The following is a 20,538-nucleotide window of genomic DNA, read 5'->3' as shown; positions in this document are numbered from 1 at the left end:
TCTTGGCTGTTGGGTCTTCCTGTCTGTGAACATAGAAGACACACTGATTTCTCAGCTGTTCTTTGATTTCTTTTGTCGGAGTTCTGTAGATCTTGTTCATATGTCTTTAGATTTATACTGAGTTGCTTTACTTTTTGGATGTTAATATGAATGATTTTGTGCTTTTAATTTCATTTGTCAGCTGTTTACTGGTCTTATTGTCAAGAGAGAACCTAGATTCACCTGCGGAGAGTGGGCTCTAGGTATTCATGTTGGAGGTTATCTGCTTGCATTAAATGAGGCAGGAAAACCTGCCCACTGTGGGTGGCGCCATTCCCTGGCTGCAACAGCATGCTCCCTTTTCTCCTTCCTGACTAGCGTTGCAGTGTGACCCACTGCCTCAAGTCCCTGCTGCCACGACTTCCTTGTCATGATGGACTGTGACCCTGAACCCTGAGCCAAAAAAAAAACAAAAACAAAAAACCAAAAAAAAAAACCCTTTCTGATACTATTCTATTTATAGCTGAAGTCAATCTTTATTTAAAAAATCAGAGAAGGCTTCTTTGGGGTCTTGTATAATTTTAGTAAATGATTCAAATCCCTTTCCTGATTCTTCAACCTTGTCCCAAGCATTTAAGGCTGCTAAACTACCTAGGACCAATGTGTAATCATCAAATTCACACTGTCTTTGCCACTCAGCATATTGACCTTCACTTAGAAGCTGATCTTAGGAAATATTAATGGCTCAAGCCCTATTTCATTGTTCTGTGGCCTTAGCTTCCTCTTTCCACCATGTTCACCGTTATATCTGAGGACCAGCTTCCAATATTTTCATAACTAAATCCTTCCAGCCTTGGTGGATAATTCTATTCTGAGTTGCTCATGAATTTAACATCTGCTTCACGCACGGTGAGTGCATACTGCTTCCATAAAGCTCCTTAAATTTACTATTTCTATAGGATTCCATTTAACTTGGGTGATGTAGGATGTCCTTCTGTATGCTGTGACCATGAGTTTCTCTTATTGGTTGATGAATATAGCTGTTTCAGCCAATGGCCAGGCAGAATATCGCTAGGCAGGAAATCAAAGCAAAGATAGGGAGAGAGAGAGAGAAGGCAGAGTTGGGCAGATGCCAGGGCATCACTGGTAAGCCACAACCACATGGTGATACATAGATTAATAGAAATGGATTAATTTATACGTGAGAGCTAGCTAGTAAGAAGTCTAGGTCATTGGCCAAACAATTGTAACTGATAAGTCTCAAAGTGGTTATTTCATAAGTGGCTGCAGGGACCTGGTGGACAGAGAGAAACCAGTTCAGAGGGACTGGTGAGACGGAGAAAAATCTCCATCTACATTTGGGGGCGCCTTTCGCCTGCTGGTTGTACTTGGATAGCACTTAACTCTCTCCTCAAGAACTTTCCAGGTGTGGACAGAGACTGCTCGTGCATTTCCTGGCCTCCCAGACCCGAATAATCACACAGAAACTGTATTAACTACAACACTGTTTGGCCAATGACTCTGACATATTCCTAACTAGCTCTTGCATCTTAAATGAACCCATTTCTATTAATCTATGCATCACCATGAGGCTGTGGTCTACGTACCGGTAATGTTTCGGCATCCTTCTCCTTCAGCAGCTACATGGGTGTCTCTCTGACTCTGCTTACTCTCTCTATCTCTGTTCAGACTTCCCGCCTGGCTTTACTCTGCTAAGTCATTGGGCAAAACAACTTTATTCAACAACCAATAAAAGCAACATATATACATAAGGATATCTCACATCACCTAGGTGTCTCACCAAATCTGCCCACTTCTCAGTGGTGATCTCAGGGTCCCTTCTGCAATTCCCGAGAATGAGCCTGCCCTCTGGAGCTCCAGTGAGGAGTCCCCACGAGTGGCTTTGGCAGCTGGAGCAGAGTCTCAAGAGAGTGGCAGCTGATGTGGGTGGTACCAGCTGGCATGGCTTCTTCATTTGTGAGGTCATGCCCAATGTTGGGTGCCAGATGTTGTTTTTCTGTTAGCTTAGCAGCTGCACCTGAAATTTAACTAAGTCTCTATCATTCTATTTACCATTAAGACTCAGGTGTCAGTAGACATTTGGGTGAAAACCTGCTAGCTCTGAGAGGCTGAGAAGCAATCAGCTGACCTTCCTTTCTGACTAGAGACCCAGCCAGAGAGCATCTCTCCAGCTATCCCAAACCAAAAAAACCAACCAACCAAACAAACAAACAACACCCTCAAAGCTCTAAGTCCCTCCCTGCTCCTACCTGGGCATCTCTCCATCCATCTTCCTGGCTCCTCCACACTCTCTATGGCTAATCCTGTCAGCTAGTTGCTGGCCCCACCTCCCAACCCAAGGTTGATTTTATTAGCCCAGTCTTGGGTTTCACAGTGTGATCGAATATCCCAATACACCCTGTGGCTTCCAGAGCTCTGAACACTACATATTTCCAACAAAGCCCTCTATAATTAAGAAGCCATTCGTTTAATGCCATGTGTTTTGTGACGAGGACAGTGTTGCCATCCCTTCGGTTTCTTCAACTGTGCTTTAGCCGTATCCTCAACAAGTGATGACACAATTCTGCAAGGCTGACTGCCTCTGGGCCTGGGTTCCGAGCAGATCCAAGGTCTAATGTCCCCCCTGAAAGCTCTTTCCGATTAACTTGACCCTTTGGTCTGAAACAGTGATGAACAAATTACTATTTCTCGTGCTTTGAATTGGAAATCCCTGCGGAGGCTAGCAGGTCAAAGGCTGGTTGCCAGCTCATGGGCTTTATGGGGGGTGACTAGATCATGAGGGCTCTGGCTTCATCAGCAGATTCGTGCACAGATGGATCATAATCACGTGGCACTATTGAGAGGTGGGGGAGGCTTCAGAGGTAGGAGGAAGCATGTCTCTCAAGAGCATCCTGCTTCTTCCTGTCTGTCCCTCTGTGCTTCCTGGATGCCATGGGATGCGCAGCCACTGCCACATGCTCCTGCCATTATGATATTTTTCTTTATCTTAGACTCAAAGGAATGAATCCAGATCACCTTAGGCTGAAACCTGTGGAACCACGAGCTCACAGAAACCTTCTCCCTTTTAAATTGCTTTTCTTGGGTATTTGTGGCAGTAACAAACTGTCTGGAACTCTGTTACAATGTGCAGTATGGATCAAAAGAGGAGCTTTCTTCCTTGGGCAATGGGATGAATTGCTTCTGCCTCTCTGGGAGACCCAGGAGAACTGGGAGTAGGGCTTAGACAGATGTGTCTGGCTTTCTCATCCGGTCGTCCACATCCAGCGCTCAGGTTTTCCCTTCTCTTGTCCACACAGGGACTCTGATGGAAGCATCTAAGAGACTGTGCATTCAGTACCCTTAGACGCTTGGCCATCCTGGCAATAAACTGATTTTTCAGGCAGCTTTTCTTTAAAAAATGCAGAGCCGGGTGGTGGTGGCATATGCCTTTAATCCCAGCTCTCGGGAGGCAGAGGCAGGCGGATCTCTGTGAGTTCGAGGCCAGCCTGGTCTACAAGAGCTAGTTCCAGAACAGGCCCCAAAGCTACAGAGAAACCCTGTCTTGAAAAATCAAAAAAAGAAAAAAAAACCAAAAAATGCAGAGTAAGTCTCCTTCACAGCTTCCGCAGAGGCTCTGCAGTGTCCACAGTGCCCCTTGAAGGACAGCTGGCTGGCTGACCCTTCTTTCTCAAGGCTTCCAATGACATTAAGAAAAGACAGTCTTCGGGGTAAGCATGGTGTCACACACTTTTAATTCCAGCACTCAGGAGGCAGAGGCAGGCAGATCTCTATGAGTTCAAGGCCAGCCTGATCTATGAATCTAAGAAGCGAGTTCCAGGACAGCCAGGGCTGTTACACAGAGAAACGCTGTAAAAAAAAAAAAAGCTGTATATGGTTACATGTCTGTTTGGGGGCTGTGTGGAGATAGGCTAAGGCTTTTCTAGCTATCCTAGCCAAAACAATGAGTTCCTCCTAGTTCAGGGGCAAACCCTGTCTTAAAAGAATAAGATAAAAGACATGGAGGATGCCTGATGCTCAGTTCTGGCCCAGAGCCAGGTGAGGGATATTGTCCTTCAAACTGTGGGGGCGAGGTCCCCACCTAGGACACTGCTCATGGTTACCCACCAGAGATACACGAGAAGACTCTTGCTGAAGCCACCACAGATAGGGTCATGGAACACGGAGAATTGAAGGAGGTACTGACCTCAGTTTCCTGCCTACTGTCTAGTGTGCATAGCACTGTGCTGGCTGGTATTTTGTCATTATACAAGCTATCGTCATTTCGCCAGAGGAAACCTTACGTGAGGGGTTCCCTCCATCAGATGACCTGTAGGCAAGTCTGTGGGGGTATTTTCTTGATTAATGATTGATGTGGGTGGGTCCAGCGCACTATGGGTTTTGCCACCCTTCCCCCCCTCCGGGAAGTGATATTGGGTGCTACACATAAGAAGGCAGGCTGAGGCCAGGCGGTGGTGGCGCACGCCTTTAATCCCAGCACTCTGGAGGCAGAGGCAGGCGGATCTCTGTGAGTTCGAGACCAGCCTGGTCTACAGAGCTAGTTCCAGGACAGGCTCCAAAGCCACAGAGAAACCCTGTCTTGAAACCCCCCCCCCAAAAAAAACCCATTATCAACAATAATTAACAAGCAGAGTATGTTAGAAGTCAAATGGGAAGAACCCTGTGTGGTGAGGCCAAAGACACTGGTCTCTTTGTGTGGGTTGTGAATCAAGCGTCTGCCGTTTACACTGCTCCAGACAGTGAGAACTATATATAGACCCTTTCTGTCCGCTAGAGCCGTGAACAGTTAACTGTGTGCTGCCTCCCTTGCCTGGTACTGGCCTCCCAGAAAATAGAATCAATCATTCCAAGTCTCTGTTCTCAAAGTGTTCACGGGCTGGCAAAGATGAGCAAACAGTAACAATTCAGGCGAGCCTTGCTAGGGCAGAAGGAAGCCCAGGGCATTCATAGAGCAACAGGAGGAGAAGGTAGCTTCCTCTATGAGGAGGAGGCGGTCCCCGAAGTCCGGAGCAGTAACCAGGTCCAGGCAGGAGACCGGCCACAGGGCTGCTTTGCCAGACCACTCCAATGTTGCTGAGTCCTGCTGTTTTCGAGGAGGCTGTCAGACATTTGGATGGCACAGCTGAGGGAGGCCATCCGTAGCCATCGCCCAAGCTCACAGTGATGAGGAGGACGCCTTTTATTCAGAAGTCAGACTGCAATAGACCCTTTCTCGCTGGTTAAATTTTCCAGAGAAACCTGGAATTAGTGATCTATTTTTTTTTCTTTTCTCAAGTATTTTTCATTGATCTATTTTATATTTGCATAAGAAAAAGGTATAAATAGTGAGTAAAACACTCCCGAACTCCTGAGATTTCCCCTACTTGTGTCTGTCTCTTTAAGTCCTTCAGATGGGCGGGGCCGGCTCGTAGACCTTCGCAGCTCGGAAGTCTTCCAAGGCTGCGCTTGCTTTAAGAGAGGGGGCGGTGCTCTGCCCGGAGGAGGCGGAGAAAACCCCTTCCCTCCCCCGGATCTCCGGCTTCCGGGAACCGGCTGGAAGGCCCTTAGTGCTGAGCATCCCAGGCCCCAACAAACCCTGGACAACTGGACCCTCTCCCTGCGAGGTGAGGCCGTCGGGGCTTCTGGGCCAGTTGGGGAACCTCCTGCCCGCCCGGGCCACTTACTGCTCAGCATCCCTCTCCCCAGGCCGGCCTGTACATCCCCTGGATCCCTGGCTTCAGGGTCGCCAGCCAGCACTCAAGCCTACTAATTGCCTGGCTCTATGCTAAGCACCCTATGCGCACAATACCTTACACTCACTATCTTACTGCATGGTCTAGACACCATCATGAACCCATTTTACAGATGAGCAAGCCGAGGCCTCAAGGAGTGCACACACAGCAGAGACGCAACAGAATCGGGACTCAAACCCAGGTCTGTCTGACCCCAGCATCTAAAACTGGCTGCCTTGGAGTGCCTTCCCCATCACTACTTCCAAATCCTAGTTCCCCTTCCACTCGCTTCCATCCCCAGGCTTCACCTGGTCCCTAAACATTTACCCAGTGAGTGACCCTTGCAGCCAGTCTGTTTTTGGTTGATATGGGGCCTCTTGTAACCCTTACAGGCCTCACCAAGTAGCTTAGGTAACCTTAAACTTCCTGATTCACTTTCCCCCCCCCCCCCCCAAGTGCTGGGATTACAGGCAGACACGAGATTTTGCAGGTCCTGGGTATTGAACCCAGGACTTCCAGCATGCTAGGCAAGCTCTCTTTCAAATGAGCTACAACTCTAGCCTTCAGTTCCTTTATAACAGTTTCAATAATACCTGATATTTAGACATAATCCTTAAATAAACTCCCAGAACCCCTTGAAAATAGGCAAGGGAAGGCATTTGTGGCAGGGGAGATTGTCCCCAAGCATGGTCAGAGTCCCATTCGGAGACTCACATGGCGGAAGGAGAGAACTGATTCCCATCACCACACAAAGTGTGCATACAGTTTTAATTTTTAAGTCAGGAACTCGCTGTGTAGAGTAGGCTGGACTTAAGCTCATAGAACTCTGCCTGCCCCTGTCTCCGAGTGCTGGGGTAAAGGTTTGTGCCAGCCGCTGCAGCTGGCTATAGAAGTTCCTTTTACTGTGATTTCTTTCTGTAGATTGTTCTGTTTTCCTAAGCTTCTGTATTTCTTTGTTTTAGACCCCTGGAAATTCTCTTCCTCATCCGTGGGAAAGAGCCTCTGGCTGAATGGCAGCCGCAGATGACTTACAGTTTGAAGGTATGGCAGTGGGTGCCCACCTTTGTCCTGCGGCCATGGCTTCCGCAGCCACGGCAGTGGGTTTTATTATTGACACGTACGTTAAAGGATTTTATTTCAAACATCGTGGTAAGAAGCTGTTGGCCACACCCAGGTGTTTCTAGTTTGACCGCGTCCCAGCTGCTCATTTTCCTCACAGAATTCTTCTGATTGCCAGCAGGCATCATGACCCGGGCATAGCGGTTGCCTTGTGTTTTCTATGCACTCGCTGTACGGACGCTGTTGTAAATACTTTACGAGTGACAACTTATGTAATCCTTCTTATGTCGAGTTTATAAAGTAGTCACTCTTCTTGGGTTTTTAGTAAGGAAACTGAGGCAAAGAAAAATCCAGTTCTCCGCCCAGGAGTCATAGAGTTAATAAACCAGACAGCCAGGACTTGAACCCAGGCAGGGTGACATCACAGACTCTCCACTGTCTGAGGAAGACTTGATGTTTGGCAAACACTGTCACTACCGTAATTCTCTACCTTGTATTTGACACCCGTAAGAGCACTTGCTGCTCTTTCCGAGGACCTGAGTTGGGTTCCCAGCACCCATCCATATCAAGTAGCTTTCAACTGCCTGTAAATCCAATTCCGGGGATCTGATGCCCCCTTTTGTCCTCCAGAGACACCCGCACACAGGTGGCATACACTCACCCAAATACACACACAAACATAAATAAAAGTAAATCAAGTATCCGGCTGTTCCGGTTGTTTCTCACCCCCTCTTCATCCCATCAGGTTCAAGGTACATCGTCGTCTTTGTCATTGTGTGCCTAAATTACAGCCCTGCCTTCTCGGGCTCCTTGCTTCCCATCTCACCGGAAGCGGAAGCTTGGAAAACCAGCCTCCACTCACTGCCTCTGATCTTTTCATTATCTTTTCTTAGCCCATGTCCTTCTCCTCTCTTCCCTTGCCACACCGAGCTTGTGACCTAATAGAGTCCCAGCTAAGGGCTGTTGTGCTGTTTTCTGTTGGAAGTCATCTTCCAGAGAGTTCACTCTGCTCCCCCTCACTTTCCTCAGCTCTCGCTTCACTGAAGAGCCCTTTGTTGGCCATGCTACCTAGAGGTACAGCGCGAGGAAGTGCAGGTGTTGTGAATGGTGTTTGCAAAGCCTCTGGGGATGGAGGAAGGCTGTTTAAGTTTTTTTTCTCTCTTTAGAGGGCTAAAAGTTGGCCTGTGTTCCAGCTCATAAACTGGGCAGTGGAGGTTGTTAGCCTGAGGTGACTTGAGAGGAGGCCAGCAGTGCTGAAGATGAAGCTATAAAAATGGATATTAAGGAATGGCTTCAGGAAAGAGCGTGTGGTACTGAAGATAGCATGGGAGGCTGTTCTGAGATGATAGGGTGGAGTTCAGGAGCCTTCCAGAAGCCCCTGTACTAGGAAAAGATGGAGGCAAAGGAACTTCTGATAGGCCAGAATGTAGAGGCAGACAGAAAACATTACTGTCAGAAGTCTTACCATCCCAGCCTTGCTTAAGGGGCTGAGGTTGACGAAAGTACCTAGCTCAGAGGAGCGTCTGTGGGTTATTGTGGCAGGAATACACAGCTTACACTCCAGAGAGTCTGTGGGTCATCGTGGCAGGAACTCACTGTGTAGCTCTGGCTGGCCTTGAACTCACAGAGATCTGCCCCCCCCCCAAGTACTGGGATTAAAGGTGTGCACCCGTACCCAGCTATAAGCTGAGTGATTTCTATTCTATTATTTCCACTTTGTTGTTGGTCCTCATGGTTTCTATGGTGATTATATAGGACTTACTTGAATCAGAGATGTTCAGATGGATCCGGTACCCTACTAAAGACTTTAGATAATGCTCCCCACTCCCCTTCTTCACCATGTTGTGTGCTCGGGTGGATCTCAAATGAAACCCTCCAGCTTCAGCCTCCCCAGTGCTGAGCTTGTTTTCAAAGCCTCTTCTGCTTGTCGTAGAGAAGGTTCGTAGCAGAACAGAGACGATAAAGAAGCATGAGGGCTGGAAGCCGGGTCCCTAGGCATGCTGGACGAGCGTTCTACCCTGAGCTTCACCCCCAGCACCCGGCTGCGAGTATGAAATGGTCTCCAGGCCTCTGTGCTTTGCTTGGTTTCAGAATTTGGCGATGGAGCCACTTTGCTAGCAGCAAATCCAGATGCTACCACAATAAACATCGACGACCCCGATGAGACTTCCAAACGCCACCCCAGACCCCGAGGAGGCCCTGGAAGGGAAGAGGACGATGAGCTGCTGGGAAACAACGACTCCGACGAGACTGAGGTTTGAACTTACCGTTCAGTTTTGTTGCTTTTACCTTTCTCAGAGCTTAGCGTCCATGCGTTTACTCGTTACTTTTTGTGTGCCTGGTACAGTGCCAGGCGGTGGTGACCCAAAGGTGTGTGACCCATGATATCACTTTGTGGGGGAAACAGGACAGGTAAACAGGCCATCACCTGTGGGAGGCACTTGTGTGTGGGGTGTGGGTCAGGGGAGCAGAGGGGCGGTTAAGGAAGACTTCCTGGGGTCAGAGGCACCTGGCTAAACCTACTGGAAGAGGAAAGATGGCAAGGGGGATGGATGCAAAGGGAACGGTCTTAGTAAGACACAGAGGTGTGAAAGAGCATGGTGAGGGCTGGAACAGCCTCGTCTTCTGCGTTGGAGCGAAGGGTCACAAAGGCTGGAGGTGAAGCTGCAGAAAGGCCAGGACCTAGTTTGTTCTCATACATTCTGAAAATCATCAGGAGCCAGTGGACGATCCAAACAATCTATCTAGATGAGTTTAAAGATAATTTAGAATTGGTGCCCTTAAATAGATGTTGGAGGGAGACAGACTAGAGTGCAGAAGACTTGAGAGAACCAAGCAAAATAGTCTTGACTAGCAGCAGTGGGAATGGACTCAGCAGGACTTGTGAAGTGGTGTAGGTGAAGGAGAGAGCAGAGGGCTGCAGAGAGACGTGGAGGCCTCGGTCCACGGCTTTCTGGTGTTTACGTTGAGTGGGTCTTTGTGACCACGGGCACAGTTGGAGTGTGTGAGGGGAATAGTAGTTCTTCAGTATTCTACACGTTGAATTATGCCCACAACTCTTGAGAGGGACACTTGCTCAGTATGTAGCGTTGGCTTCACCGTGCAGTTCTTGGGCACCACCACCAGCCACATGGGTCCTTTGTCACAAGTAGGATGGACACCAGACACTGACCCTGCAGTGACGGGAATGTGTCAACTGAAAGACATCCAGGAGACTGCGGAGAACTGGGGTTGAAGAAGTGAGCCACGGGCTGCCCCACTGGGAGAGTGGCCAGGAGCAAGGGCTTACATCTCATTTGGAGGGAAGATTTTAACTGTCGTGTGTTCTCTGAGAAAGGACAGAAACTCCGTGTAGATATGCAGCCGTGCTCGTGGCTCAACAAGTGATTGTGTGTGTGTAACAGCTCCTGCTGACAGGGCTCTTAAAATGCTGCTCTTTTACTTCAGCCATGTAATGAAGCTCGGGGAAGCCTGCATGGTTGTGTGTACCTGAAATCAAGGCGCTCTAAAGGATGAGGCAGGAGGATTGAGAGTTCAAGGCCAGCTTAGTGAGGGCTACAGAGTGAGACTATCTCAAAGACAAAACTAGGAAAGTCTAGGGACAGTCCTGTCCTTGGTCAGAATGAGCGGTCACTGGTCTTAACCAGTTTGCCCACAGCTTCCTGTTCTTGTTTTTATTTGCCTGCTTGCAGGCTGATTGCAGTTCCCTGCCTCACGCTCTTCTTAGAGGTTTCCAGAATGTTTACAGAGGCTAGGACAGAAGATGGGTTACTAACAAAATTATAGCCATGAGAGGGCCAGCCTAAGGGGGTAGGAACCAAGTTAGAAGAACAGGACAGTTTTCAACCAAGTGGCCTTTGGGTATGTGACATCGTACCTAAAGAGAACCGAGTGGTCTAGAGAGAGGTGGCTCAGTGGTCCGGAGCACTTGCTGCTCTGCTAGAGGACTAGCATTTGGTTCCCAGCACCCTTATCAGGGGACCCCAATCTACTTATAACTGCAAATCTAGGAGATCCAACACCTTCTCCTGGTCTTTGTGAGTACCTGCGTGAATGTGGTAAACACACAGATGTGCATACACAAGAATACATTTTTTTTTAAAAATCTAAAAATTTAAAAAAAAGAACCAAATATTTAACCCTAGGGTAGAGCACAGAAAAGAATCCAGCTTTTTAGCCAGAAGGCTAAATGAAGATATTTATGCTTTGTGTGACCTGTGACCATCAACCATCAAAGAGCACAGCATGAAGGAATAACGTCTATTATGGACCCAAGCCCTGACATCTGGACTCTCCTCTGTAGACCTAAAGACCTTTGTTGTTACTAATTCCAGATAATTCAAATATAGGCATTCAAAGTAGACAACAGAAAGTTAGCTTATACAGCTGAAAAAACTATTTATCAAAATAACATAATTGCAGCTGGGCATGGTGGCACATGCCCTTAATCCCAGCACTCAGGAGGCAGAGGTAGACGGATCTCTGTGAGTTTGAGGCCAGCCTAGTCCTCAAAGCGAGTTCCAGAACAGCCAGAGCTGTTACCCAGGGAAACTCTGTCTTAAAAAAAAAAAAACTAACCAAAACAAAACAAAACCACAGTGGTGACTTGGTAAGAAGAACTCGAAGTCCATTTGTAGAAGAGACAGTGGAATTGGATCCAAGCTTTTCATGGCTGTAGGTAAAGTCACAAGGAAGTGACTAGAGATTGTTGGAATCCATCAACTTTTCTCACTAGCCACTGGTGTTCTTTTTGAGCAGATCCTAAAATAAACAGCTGACATAACTCTCCCATTTTGTCTTATTTCATTTTATTTTCCTTTTTTGAGGCAGGGTCTATGTAGTTCTGGCTGGCCTGGAACTCGGAGGTCCACCTACCTCTGCCTCCTGAATGCTGGGATTAAGTGTGCACCATGGTGGCCAGTGATCAGTCTCTATTAGATTTGCTTTTTCTTCTCACTGATTTAAAATCTTATTACGTTTTCCATCTTCAACTGTGCATTCTTGTGTTTAAGCCTGAGAAGGTGGCCCAAAATACCCTTTTTCCTCTAAAGTTAAGGTTAATTGAGGTCCCTTAGGGTTGTTTAGAGCCTGTGAGAAGCCCGTTGGCTGCGTTAACCTTTGTTGTGTGTTGGCTCTTCTGCTGGGACATATCAGAGTCTCATGGCCATGTCTTTCCTTGGAAGCATGGGGGTATTACCCTTTCAATGACCCTCCTCTTTCCAGAGTGGCTCCTGCTTAGAGACCAACCTCAGACAGCTGCTGCCTCTCTGACCAAGAGGACTGGTGACTTGCTGGGGTTGCAGACCCCTTTTAGAGGGAGCCCTGCATCCGCTGGGTGTTGCCTGACTATAGGGGCCAAGCACTGAGCATTGGCTTTTCACAAAAAAAAACAAAACAAAACAAAAAAAAAAAACAAAAAAAAAAACCTTCTGTCTTTCTTGGCAGTGCTTCCAAGCTTTGGTTGTGGAGCCCTGGGGTCAGTTCCTCCAGTCTTGAAGGGGAGTACTGGGCTCTAGTTTTAGATTTTGTAGTTTTTATGGGCACAGGGGACACCTTGAGCTATAAAGAGAAACCAGATAGCTGCTTCCTTTAAGCCTGTAAAGTTTTTGGTGCAAGGATATATTGGATAGAATTGGTTTGTTTTTTTGAGACAGGGCCTTGCTATGTGGCCCTGATTAGTTTGGAACTCATTGTGCAGACCAGGTCAGCTTTAAATTTGCGGCAATCCCCCAGAGTGATGGTAGTATATACCTGTGTCTCTGTACCCTGCTGGACAGAATTTTATTTTATTTTTTTAATTTAATTTTATATTTATTTATTTAAGATTTCTGCCTCCTCCCCACCACCGCCTCCCATTTCCCTCCCCCTCTCCCAATCAAGTCCCCCTCCCTCGTCAGCCCGAAGAGCAATCAGGGTTCCCTGTCCTGTGGGAAGTCCAATGACCACCCACCTCCATCCAGGTCTAGTAAGGTGAGCATCCAAACTGCCTAGGCTCCCTCAGAGCCAGTACGTGCAGTAGGATCAAAAACCCATTTCCATTGTTCTTGAGTTCTCAGTAGTCCTCATTGTCCGCTATGTTCAGCGAGTCCGGTTTTAACCCAGGCTTTTTCAGACCCAGGCCAACTGGCCTTGGTGAGTTCCCGATAGAACATTCCCATTGTCTCAGTGTGTGGGTGCACCCCTCGTGGTCCTGAGTTCCTTGCTCGTGCTCGCTCTCCTTCTGCTCCTGATTTGGACTGGACAGAATTTTAATTGGGCTTATTTTTTTTTTTCCTTAGAGGCCATTGTAACACACAGCAGGGGCAGAAGTGGAGCCATAGTCCAGACAATTCAGGCCTCTGAGAGGAATTTTAAAGTGTTCACATTGTCACCTTTTAATTAATTAGGCTTTCATTATTATTATTATTATTATTATTATTATTATGAATTTTTTTGTGACAGGGTTTCTCTATGTGGCCCTGGCTGTCCTAGAACTTGCTCTGTAGACCAGTCTGACCTCAGACTCAGAGATGCACCTGCCTCTGCCTCCCAAGTGCTGAGATTAAGGCTCTCATTATTTTTTTTTAAATCCATTTATTTTTATTTTTATTTATTTTTTCCTCTAGGACTGCCAGGATGGCTCCATGGGTCAGGTGCCTCCTGCACAAACCAGGTAGCCTGAGTGTGATCTCTAACCCATGTAAATCTGGAAAGAAAGGAGAGAAGCAACTCCACAAAGTTGTCCTCTGACCTCCATGCACCCTTCCTGCACAAAAGAAATGAATAAATATAAAAAACTTTTGTTTTGAGACAGTGTCTCTTGTAACTCACGGTGGCTTTGAACCCATTGTGTACTGAAGCTGGCCTCAAACTTCTCATCCTCCTGCCTCTTTGTCCTCTTTGTTTCAGAATTACAGGCACATACCACCATGCCTGGCCCCATAATTTATTAAGAGGTTACTTTTTTATCAAATTATTAAATATTAAATGACATAAGTAATTATTCATTTCATGGATGGGTATGATGGGCATATTGCAACCCCAGCACTCCTAGCCATTTGGGAGGTATAGGCAGGAGAATCTAAATCTAAGGCCAGCCTGGGCTACATAGCAAGACTCTGTCTTAAAGAAAACAAACAAGCAAACAAAAACAAAAAGAAGAAATTGGAGCCAAAAGGAAAGAGAATAACCGTTACCCTTTGTTCTCATTTACAGACGGACTTCCTAGGTGACTAATGTCCAATTCTTTCAATTATCAGAATGCCTCTTTCTTCCTGGAGTGTCAAGTGTTTGGGCAGGAATAATTACCTCTGATTGAGGAAAATAGTCATTATTTAATTAAGAGCATGCCGACAAAGAATGGCACTGTTAGAAAGTGTGGCCTTGGAGGAAATGTGTCACTGTGGAGGCGGGCTTTGGGGTCTCATATGCTCAAGCCACACCCAGGGAGACAGTTTACTTCCTGTTGCCTGCAGCTCAGGATGCAGACAGAGCTCTTAGCTTCTTCTCCAGCACCATATCTGTCTGTGCACCACCGTGTCCTGCCATGATGATAATGGACTAAATCTTTGAAACTGTAAGCCACTCCAATTAAATGCTTTCCTTTATAAGGGTTGCCATGGGGGCTGGGGAGATGGTTCAGTGGTCAAGAGCACTGACTGCTCTTCCAGAGGTCCTGAGTTCAATCCTCAGCAACCACATAACTGTCTGTAATGAGATCTGGTGCCCTCTTCTGGTCTGCAGGCATACATGCAGGCAGAATACTGTATACATATTAAATAAATAAATCTTTTTTAAAAAAAAAAAGAGGTGCCTTGGTTATGGTGTCTCTTCACAGCAATAGAAACCCTAAGTCACATGGGATCCAATGCCCTCTTTTGATGTGCAGACATATATGCAAACAATGTATAAAATATATGCATATATATGAAATATATATAAAATATATAAATATATGTGTAAATAATTAAAAGAAAAATAAATTGGGAAGTCTACTTGGAGTTAACCATGTTTCCCTTCCCCCCTGACAGTTACTTGCCGGCCAGAAGAAAAGCTCTCCCTTCTGGACATTTGAATACTATCAGACATTCTTTGATGTGGACACTTACCAGGTTCGTGAACTGGCTTCACTCTTTGTTTTCCCTACTGGGGACTTGTTTCTTCTGAGATAGAGCAGCCATTGTGTGAGAGCTGCTGTACTGGAAGTGGCCTTCCTAAACACAAAGGCTCACTGCACATAAAAACGCTGTGAGAAAAGCTGAAATGATGAGCTTAGTTGCTTAGTTGCATAGATTAAATCCTAAGGAAAATGAGCCTTCAGCAGAAGTACTGCTGTGTTACCTTGCAGGTCTTTGACAGAATAAAAGGGTCTCTGCTGCCGGTTCCTGGGAAGAACTTTGTGAGGCTGTATGTCCGCAGCAACCCAGATCTCTACGGTATGTACGATGCCCTTGCTTCTCTCCCGCATCCTGTTAGGTTCCAGTAAATGTGGGGGTTGCCTGGAAGGTTAGAGAATTGCACTGCTAGTGGGGTGTACAGTGTTTTATTGACTCTGTGAGGTTTAGTAACAATGTTTGCAGAGAGTTGGGGGGGGAGAAGAATTTCATCTTTTGTGAGTGCTGCAGCTGTGTTAATTGTCCTTTACGTCTTCAGGTGACTTTGGTGTAGGCTTGAGGCAGGTGGGCCTTTCCGAGTTCTGTTGATTCTCCTCCATGGAGGGTTTGGTGGGGTGGGCTGAGTATGCAATAGGTTTTTGTGGTCTCAGGCATTTGGATATTTGGTCCCCAGTTTGTGGCACTGTTTGGGTGGGATTAGGAGGCGTGGCCTTGCTGGAGGAAGTATGTCACTCAGGCAGGCCTTACGATTTCAAAAGCCACGTGCCATCTCCAGTTCGCTCTTTCTGCTTACTGCTTGTGGTTCAGCCTGCGAGCTCGCGGCTGTTCCGCTTGCCTGCTGCCACACTTCACCGCTGTGATGGCTGGCGATGGACCATAAGCCTGCGTGAGCCTTCTATGAGTTGCCTTGGTCATGGTGTTTTAGCACAACAATAGAAAAGTAACCAGTCCAGGTCTGGCTTTGTTACTCACGTACTGAGTTCCTTCTCAGCTACCAGGGTGTGTATGGGGGGGGGGGGTAAGGGGCGTGAGGGTGGCTCTCCATTGAGAGTCTAAAGCAGGGATAGGCTAAGGAATGGTGTGACCCCTGACTGCCTTGCTATCTGAGGAAAACACAGAGGCTCACCCAGAGCTCCTGAGGAGAGGACTGCACACCATGGCCTTTTGTCTTTGAGGGGAAATGAGGCAAGAAGGCAGTGCTGTTCTTTCCTTGGACTCCTATGCTCAGCTGCCCATTCTGAGGGCAGCTCTTCTCCTGCAGTTAATGTTTTCTGGAAATGTCCTCACAGCTGCCCAGAGGTGTGTTTCCTAAGTGAGTAAATCCAGTCAAAGTAACAATCCAAACAAGGCTGGCAAGATGGCTCATGGGTAAAAGTGCTTGCTGTGCAAGGCTGGTGTTCTTATTTTGATAGTGAAAACAGTGGAGGAAGGAAGGAACCAATTCACAAACGTTGTCCTTTGCCCTCGTGCGTGTCCTCACGTGGGACACTCTGGATGTGTGTGAAGACTCAGTTGACATTGGGAATCTTTCTCGGTTGCTTTTCACTCTTTTCTTTGAGGCAGGCAGGATCTCTGTAGTCTTAGAGTGAGATCTGTAAGCATCAGCACGGATAGATCTGAGAATAATGACAAATGAAGAAGAAGCTGATGAAGGATAGGAATGCTGTTGTTGATATCACTAACAGTTGATTGTACATGCTCCCGTGAGACAATATGTGAGACCTGTAACGGCGTAAGCGAATGCAGACAGATTGTCAAAATATAGACAGCTTTAATGGAAGAATAGACTTACAGAACCACCGTTCTGCGGAGACCAGGAAAGCAGAAGCGAGGGCTGGGAGCACTCTTGCCAAATTTATAGGCAAACATTAGCCTGAGGCGAACACGCCCCCTAAGGGGTGGGACTTATCCCTACAGAGACCAGAGGTCAGCATTGGGTGTCTTCCTCCATTTCTCTTCATTTAATTATTTGAGGCAAGGTTACTGAGGCTGTCGCTTGCTGACCTGACTAGACTGGCTGGTCCCAGTCCAGTGCCCTCCTGCCCCTGTATCCCTAGCACTGGCTGGTCACAATCCCAGTACCCCTTCTTCCCCCATCTCCCCAGCACTGGCTGGTCACAATCCCAGTACCCCTTCTTCCCCCATCTCCCCAGCACTGGCTGGTCATAGTCCCAGTACCCCTCCTGCCCCATCTCCCCAGCAGTGGGATTACAAGTGTACATGGTTGTGTGTGGCCTTTCACGTGTGGGAAATGAAATTCAGACCCTTACACTTTCACATCAGATATGTTACTGAGCCATCTCCCCAGCCCTATTAAAAAGATACTTTTAAAGCAGTATATGTACACCTGGTTGTTTTATTATTCTTTGCTCTTTTCTCTGTTACAAATATTTCACAATATAAAATTAATCATTATTATCAATATTTTATTAATTCATATACTATATATTAAAACATATTGATGTTGTCTGGGGTTTTCTGTCCTCCCACCAGGTCCCAAAGAAATCATACAGAGAGTCTACTTTAGTTATAAACTGATTGACCCACTAGCTCAGGCTTCTTATTAACTCTTATAAGTTATACTAACCCATTATTCTTATCTATGTTAGCCACATGGCTTGGTACCTTTTTCATCGGGGCAGGTCACATCCTGCTTCTTCCATGGTCAGGGCAGGACTCGGAGGAATGGGCTTCCTCCTTCCTAGAATTCTCCTGTTCTCATTGCCTCACCTCTACTTCCTGCCTGGCTACTGGCCAATCAGCGTTTATTTAAACCATAATTAACAGAATTGTCCCACACCATATTGACTATAATAACATTAATATGAAATAATTTAAAATGTGCATTTAATTATAAATGTAACCCAAATTAAGGTTTCATCCCACATCCACCACGTAAGAGTTGGGATTTAGGAGGATGGGGGAGAGAGAAGGCAGAATGAAGCCACCTGGCAGAAACTGGGGTGAGTGTACATTGCATGACACTGGATCAGGTAGCTGGAGAGGGTACTGAGCCTTGATCATCGTGGGTCTTCTCTATCAGCCAGAGGGATTTAGATTTTGTTCATAAGCAGTTGGAGGTTTATTAAAAGCCTGCAGTTAGTAGAGAAGGTGTGTAAAAATACCTCAGAAGACACTTTAGAGCTAGGGCAGATTTCTTGCTTCTGTCTGAGGGTGAGTGTGTGCATCTGAGTTAAACTGGCAGAGTGGTAGGCAGGTATCAGTGACCGTTTAGGCCTGACGTGGCTGTGTTATTAGCTTAGGGCTTGGGACAGCCAAAGAATGGCAGACACAGTGGGCTCCTGGTCCACAGGATCTGCATCTGTGACTCAACCAGCAGAAGCTCAGAAGTAAGTTTGAAAAGTACTGCATCTGTGTTGGACATACACACAGATTCTTTGTCACTATCCCCCCAAGTGGTACAGGATGGCCGCCTTACACAGCACTGGCCCTGCCTTCGGTATTACAGGTAATCGGAAGGTGAGGGAAGTGTGTGGGAGGCTGTGTGGAGATGATACACAAACAATGTATCAGGTTCTACAAAAGGACTTGAGCAGGGCAGGATTTAAGTGTCCTTGAGCATCCAGGAGCCAATCCCCTGCTTATACAGAGGGGCGGCAGCAGAAGTGCCTCCCACACCAGGTTTCCTCTTGCAGCAAGATAAATCCCTCTGTCTAGCAGGACTCCTCCGGCCTCTGTGATCTGGCCTTGTCTGTCTCCAGCCTCTGGTTGTCCCCTTGACCTTGAACAGTCTTCTCTTGATTTTGGTCTTTGTTCGTGCTGGTCCTTCTTCCTGATATCACTCTGTTCTACTTCTTTTCTGGACTCTTGCTCTTCAGGTCCAGCTCGGACATGCTTGTCTTGAGGTTTGCCGCCCTTCCGATGTGTCCCTGGCAGACTCTCAAGGTTCGATGTTGTACTGTATCTCCCTGTGGTATCTGATGTACTACAGGCAGGAACTAGACCCCGACTGCACATTGCTGTGTGCTGAGTGCCTAGCTCAGGGCCTAGCAGTAGTGTGCATTAGTAAATACTGGCAGCGAGCATGCTGTGTTCTTTGCTTTCAAGTTATATGACACTATACTATTTGGCCACTTATGTTCTTATGTTTGAATGGCCTAGCAAAAACTTTTATTATTATTATTATTACCATTACCTTATTGTATGTATATGGGTGTTTGGTCTGTGTATGTGTTGAGCACCACATGCCTGCCCATGGTGCCTGTGGAGACCAGACCATCACATCCCCTGGAACCAAAATTACAGACACTTGTAGGTGCTGGAAATCAAACCCGTGGCCTCTGGAAGCACAGCCAATGTTCTTAACCACTGAGCCACCTCTCCAGCCCTTGCCAAGTTTTTTAATAGTGGAGGTTTTGTAGATTTTGCTTTGATTTTTGTGTCTCTTGTGGTGTAGGAAGTTAAAAATAATACTGTGAGATTTGCCTGGACCCTGGCACAGGGCCAGCACTCTTCGAGAGGAAGCAAGTGACTTGCGGAAATTGGGTGTTGGTGGCTCCTTGGGTTCATTGATTACCCAGATTCCCTTTCTTTCCTTCCTTCAGGAGTCAATACTTGCCTTTGAAAAGCCCTCATCCATCTGTGTTATTCTCCCCAAATGCAGTAATTGTATTAATTTTATGATATTTCAAGGTGTCTGAAATTAGCTCTGAAGATACTGCCAAATATTAGTGAAAATGAGAAATTTTAAATCTCTCAATTTAAAAATTGTCATTTGTTCTGCATAGTAAATTACTTTTTGTATGTGTATGGTGTTGTGTATGCACACATGCAGGCATGCGCACATGTACATACATACACATGTGTTTGTGTGGAAATCTGAGGTGACACTGGGTGTTTTCCCTGGAATACTCTCTACCTTCGTTTTTTGAGGCAGGTTTCTCACTGAATCTGAAGCTCATCTATTTGGCTAGTCTGCCTGTTCAGGGAGCCTCAGAGATTGCCCTGTTTCTGTTTCCTGCCCCTTCTCCCACCAGAATCTGGGGCTGCAGCAAATGGTGTTGTGTGTGATTTTCACATGGGTGCTGGGGAGGCCCACACAGATCGTCAGTCTCCTCTGGCAGGCTTCTTACTGACTGAGCTGTCAGACCCATGGTACTTTAAAGAAAAAAACTTTTTTTTTTTTGACACAGGGCTCTGTATAGCCCTGACTGTCCTGGAATCCCCTCTGTAGACCATGCTGGCCTTGAACTCATAGAGATCTGCCTGCCTCTGCCTCCTGAGTGTTGTGATTAAAGGTGTGCACCATCACTGTCCAATTTTTTTTTTAAAAAAATAAGATTTATTTGTTTTATTTTCTTATATGTATGAGTATTTTGCCTTTCCACATGTATGTGTACCACATACATACCGGGTGCCTGCGGAAGTCAGAGAAGGGTGTTGGATCCCCCAGAACTTGAGTTATAGATGGTTGTGAGCTACTATGGAGGGCTGGAAACTGAACTCAGGTCTTCTGTAAGAGCAATATGTGTGAAGGCGTAAGTCACGAACAAGGCCACACCAGTTTGGAGTTATGATTAATAGGGTGTTATTTATTTAAAGGGGAAAACTTACAGATCACCGTCTCAGACAACAGCCATCTGCACAACCAGGAAGGGAGTCTAGTCTCCGGCGGAGCAGGAAGTGAAGAGAGCGAGCAGAGGAAATAGCCGCTTTTT

The 20,538-nt window shown here is 46.7% G+C and overlaps 1 protein-coding gene across 2 annotated transcripts in view; it reads left to right on the top strand.

Annotated features, from left to right (window-relative positions):
- Positions 1–5,454: 5,454 nt before the first annotated feature.
- Positions 5,455–20,538, top strand: part of Yipf1 (Yip1 domain family member 1) — a 42,082-nt gene continuing 26,998 nt past the window's right edge. The window contains exons 1-6 of one of the 2 annotated variants that reach the window (XM_050136226.1): positions 5,471–5,600; positions 5,842–5,910; positions 6,671–6,749; positions 8,859–9,022; positions 14,777–14,857; positions 15,094–15,181. In XM_050136226.1, coding sequence (XP_049992183.1) covers positions 6,719–6,749; positions 8,859–9,022; positions 14,777–14,857; positions 15,094–15,181 — 364 coding nt within the window. In that variant the 5' untranslated portion in view covers positions 5,471–5,600; positions 5,842–5,910; positions 6,671–6,718. Of the gene's footprint in view, positions 5,601–5,841; positions 5,911–6,670; positions 6,750–8,858; positions 9,023–14,776; positions 14,858–15,093; positions 15,182–20,538 lie in introns of both variants that reach the window. The other variant, XM_050136225.1, reaches the window with a different exon arrangement.

The sequence above is a fragment of the Alexandromys fortis genome, unplaced genomic scaffold, assembly GCF_014885135.2.
Source record: "Alexandromys fortis isolate MF-2015 unplaced genomic scaffold, M_Fortis_MF-2015_v1.1 scaffold_13, whole genome shotgun sequence".
Taxonomy (NCBI): domain Eukaryota; kingdom Metazoa; phylum Chordata; class Mammalia; order Rodentia; family Cricetidae; genus Alexandromys; species Alexandromys fortis.
This window is presented reverse-complemented; position numbering and strand designations above follow the sequence as displayed.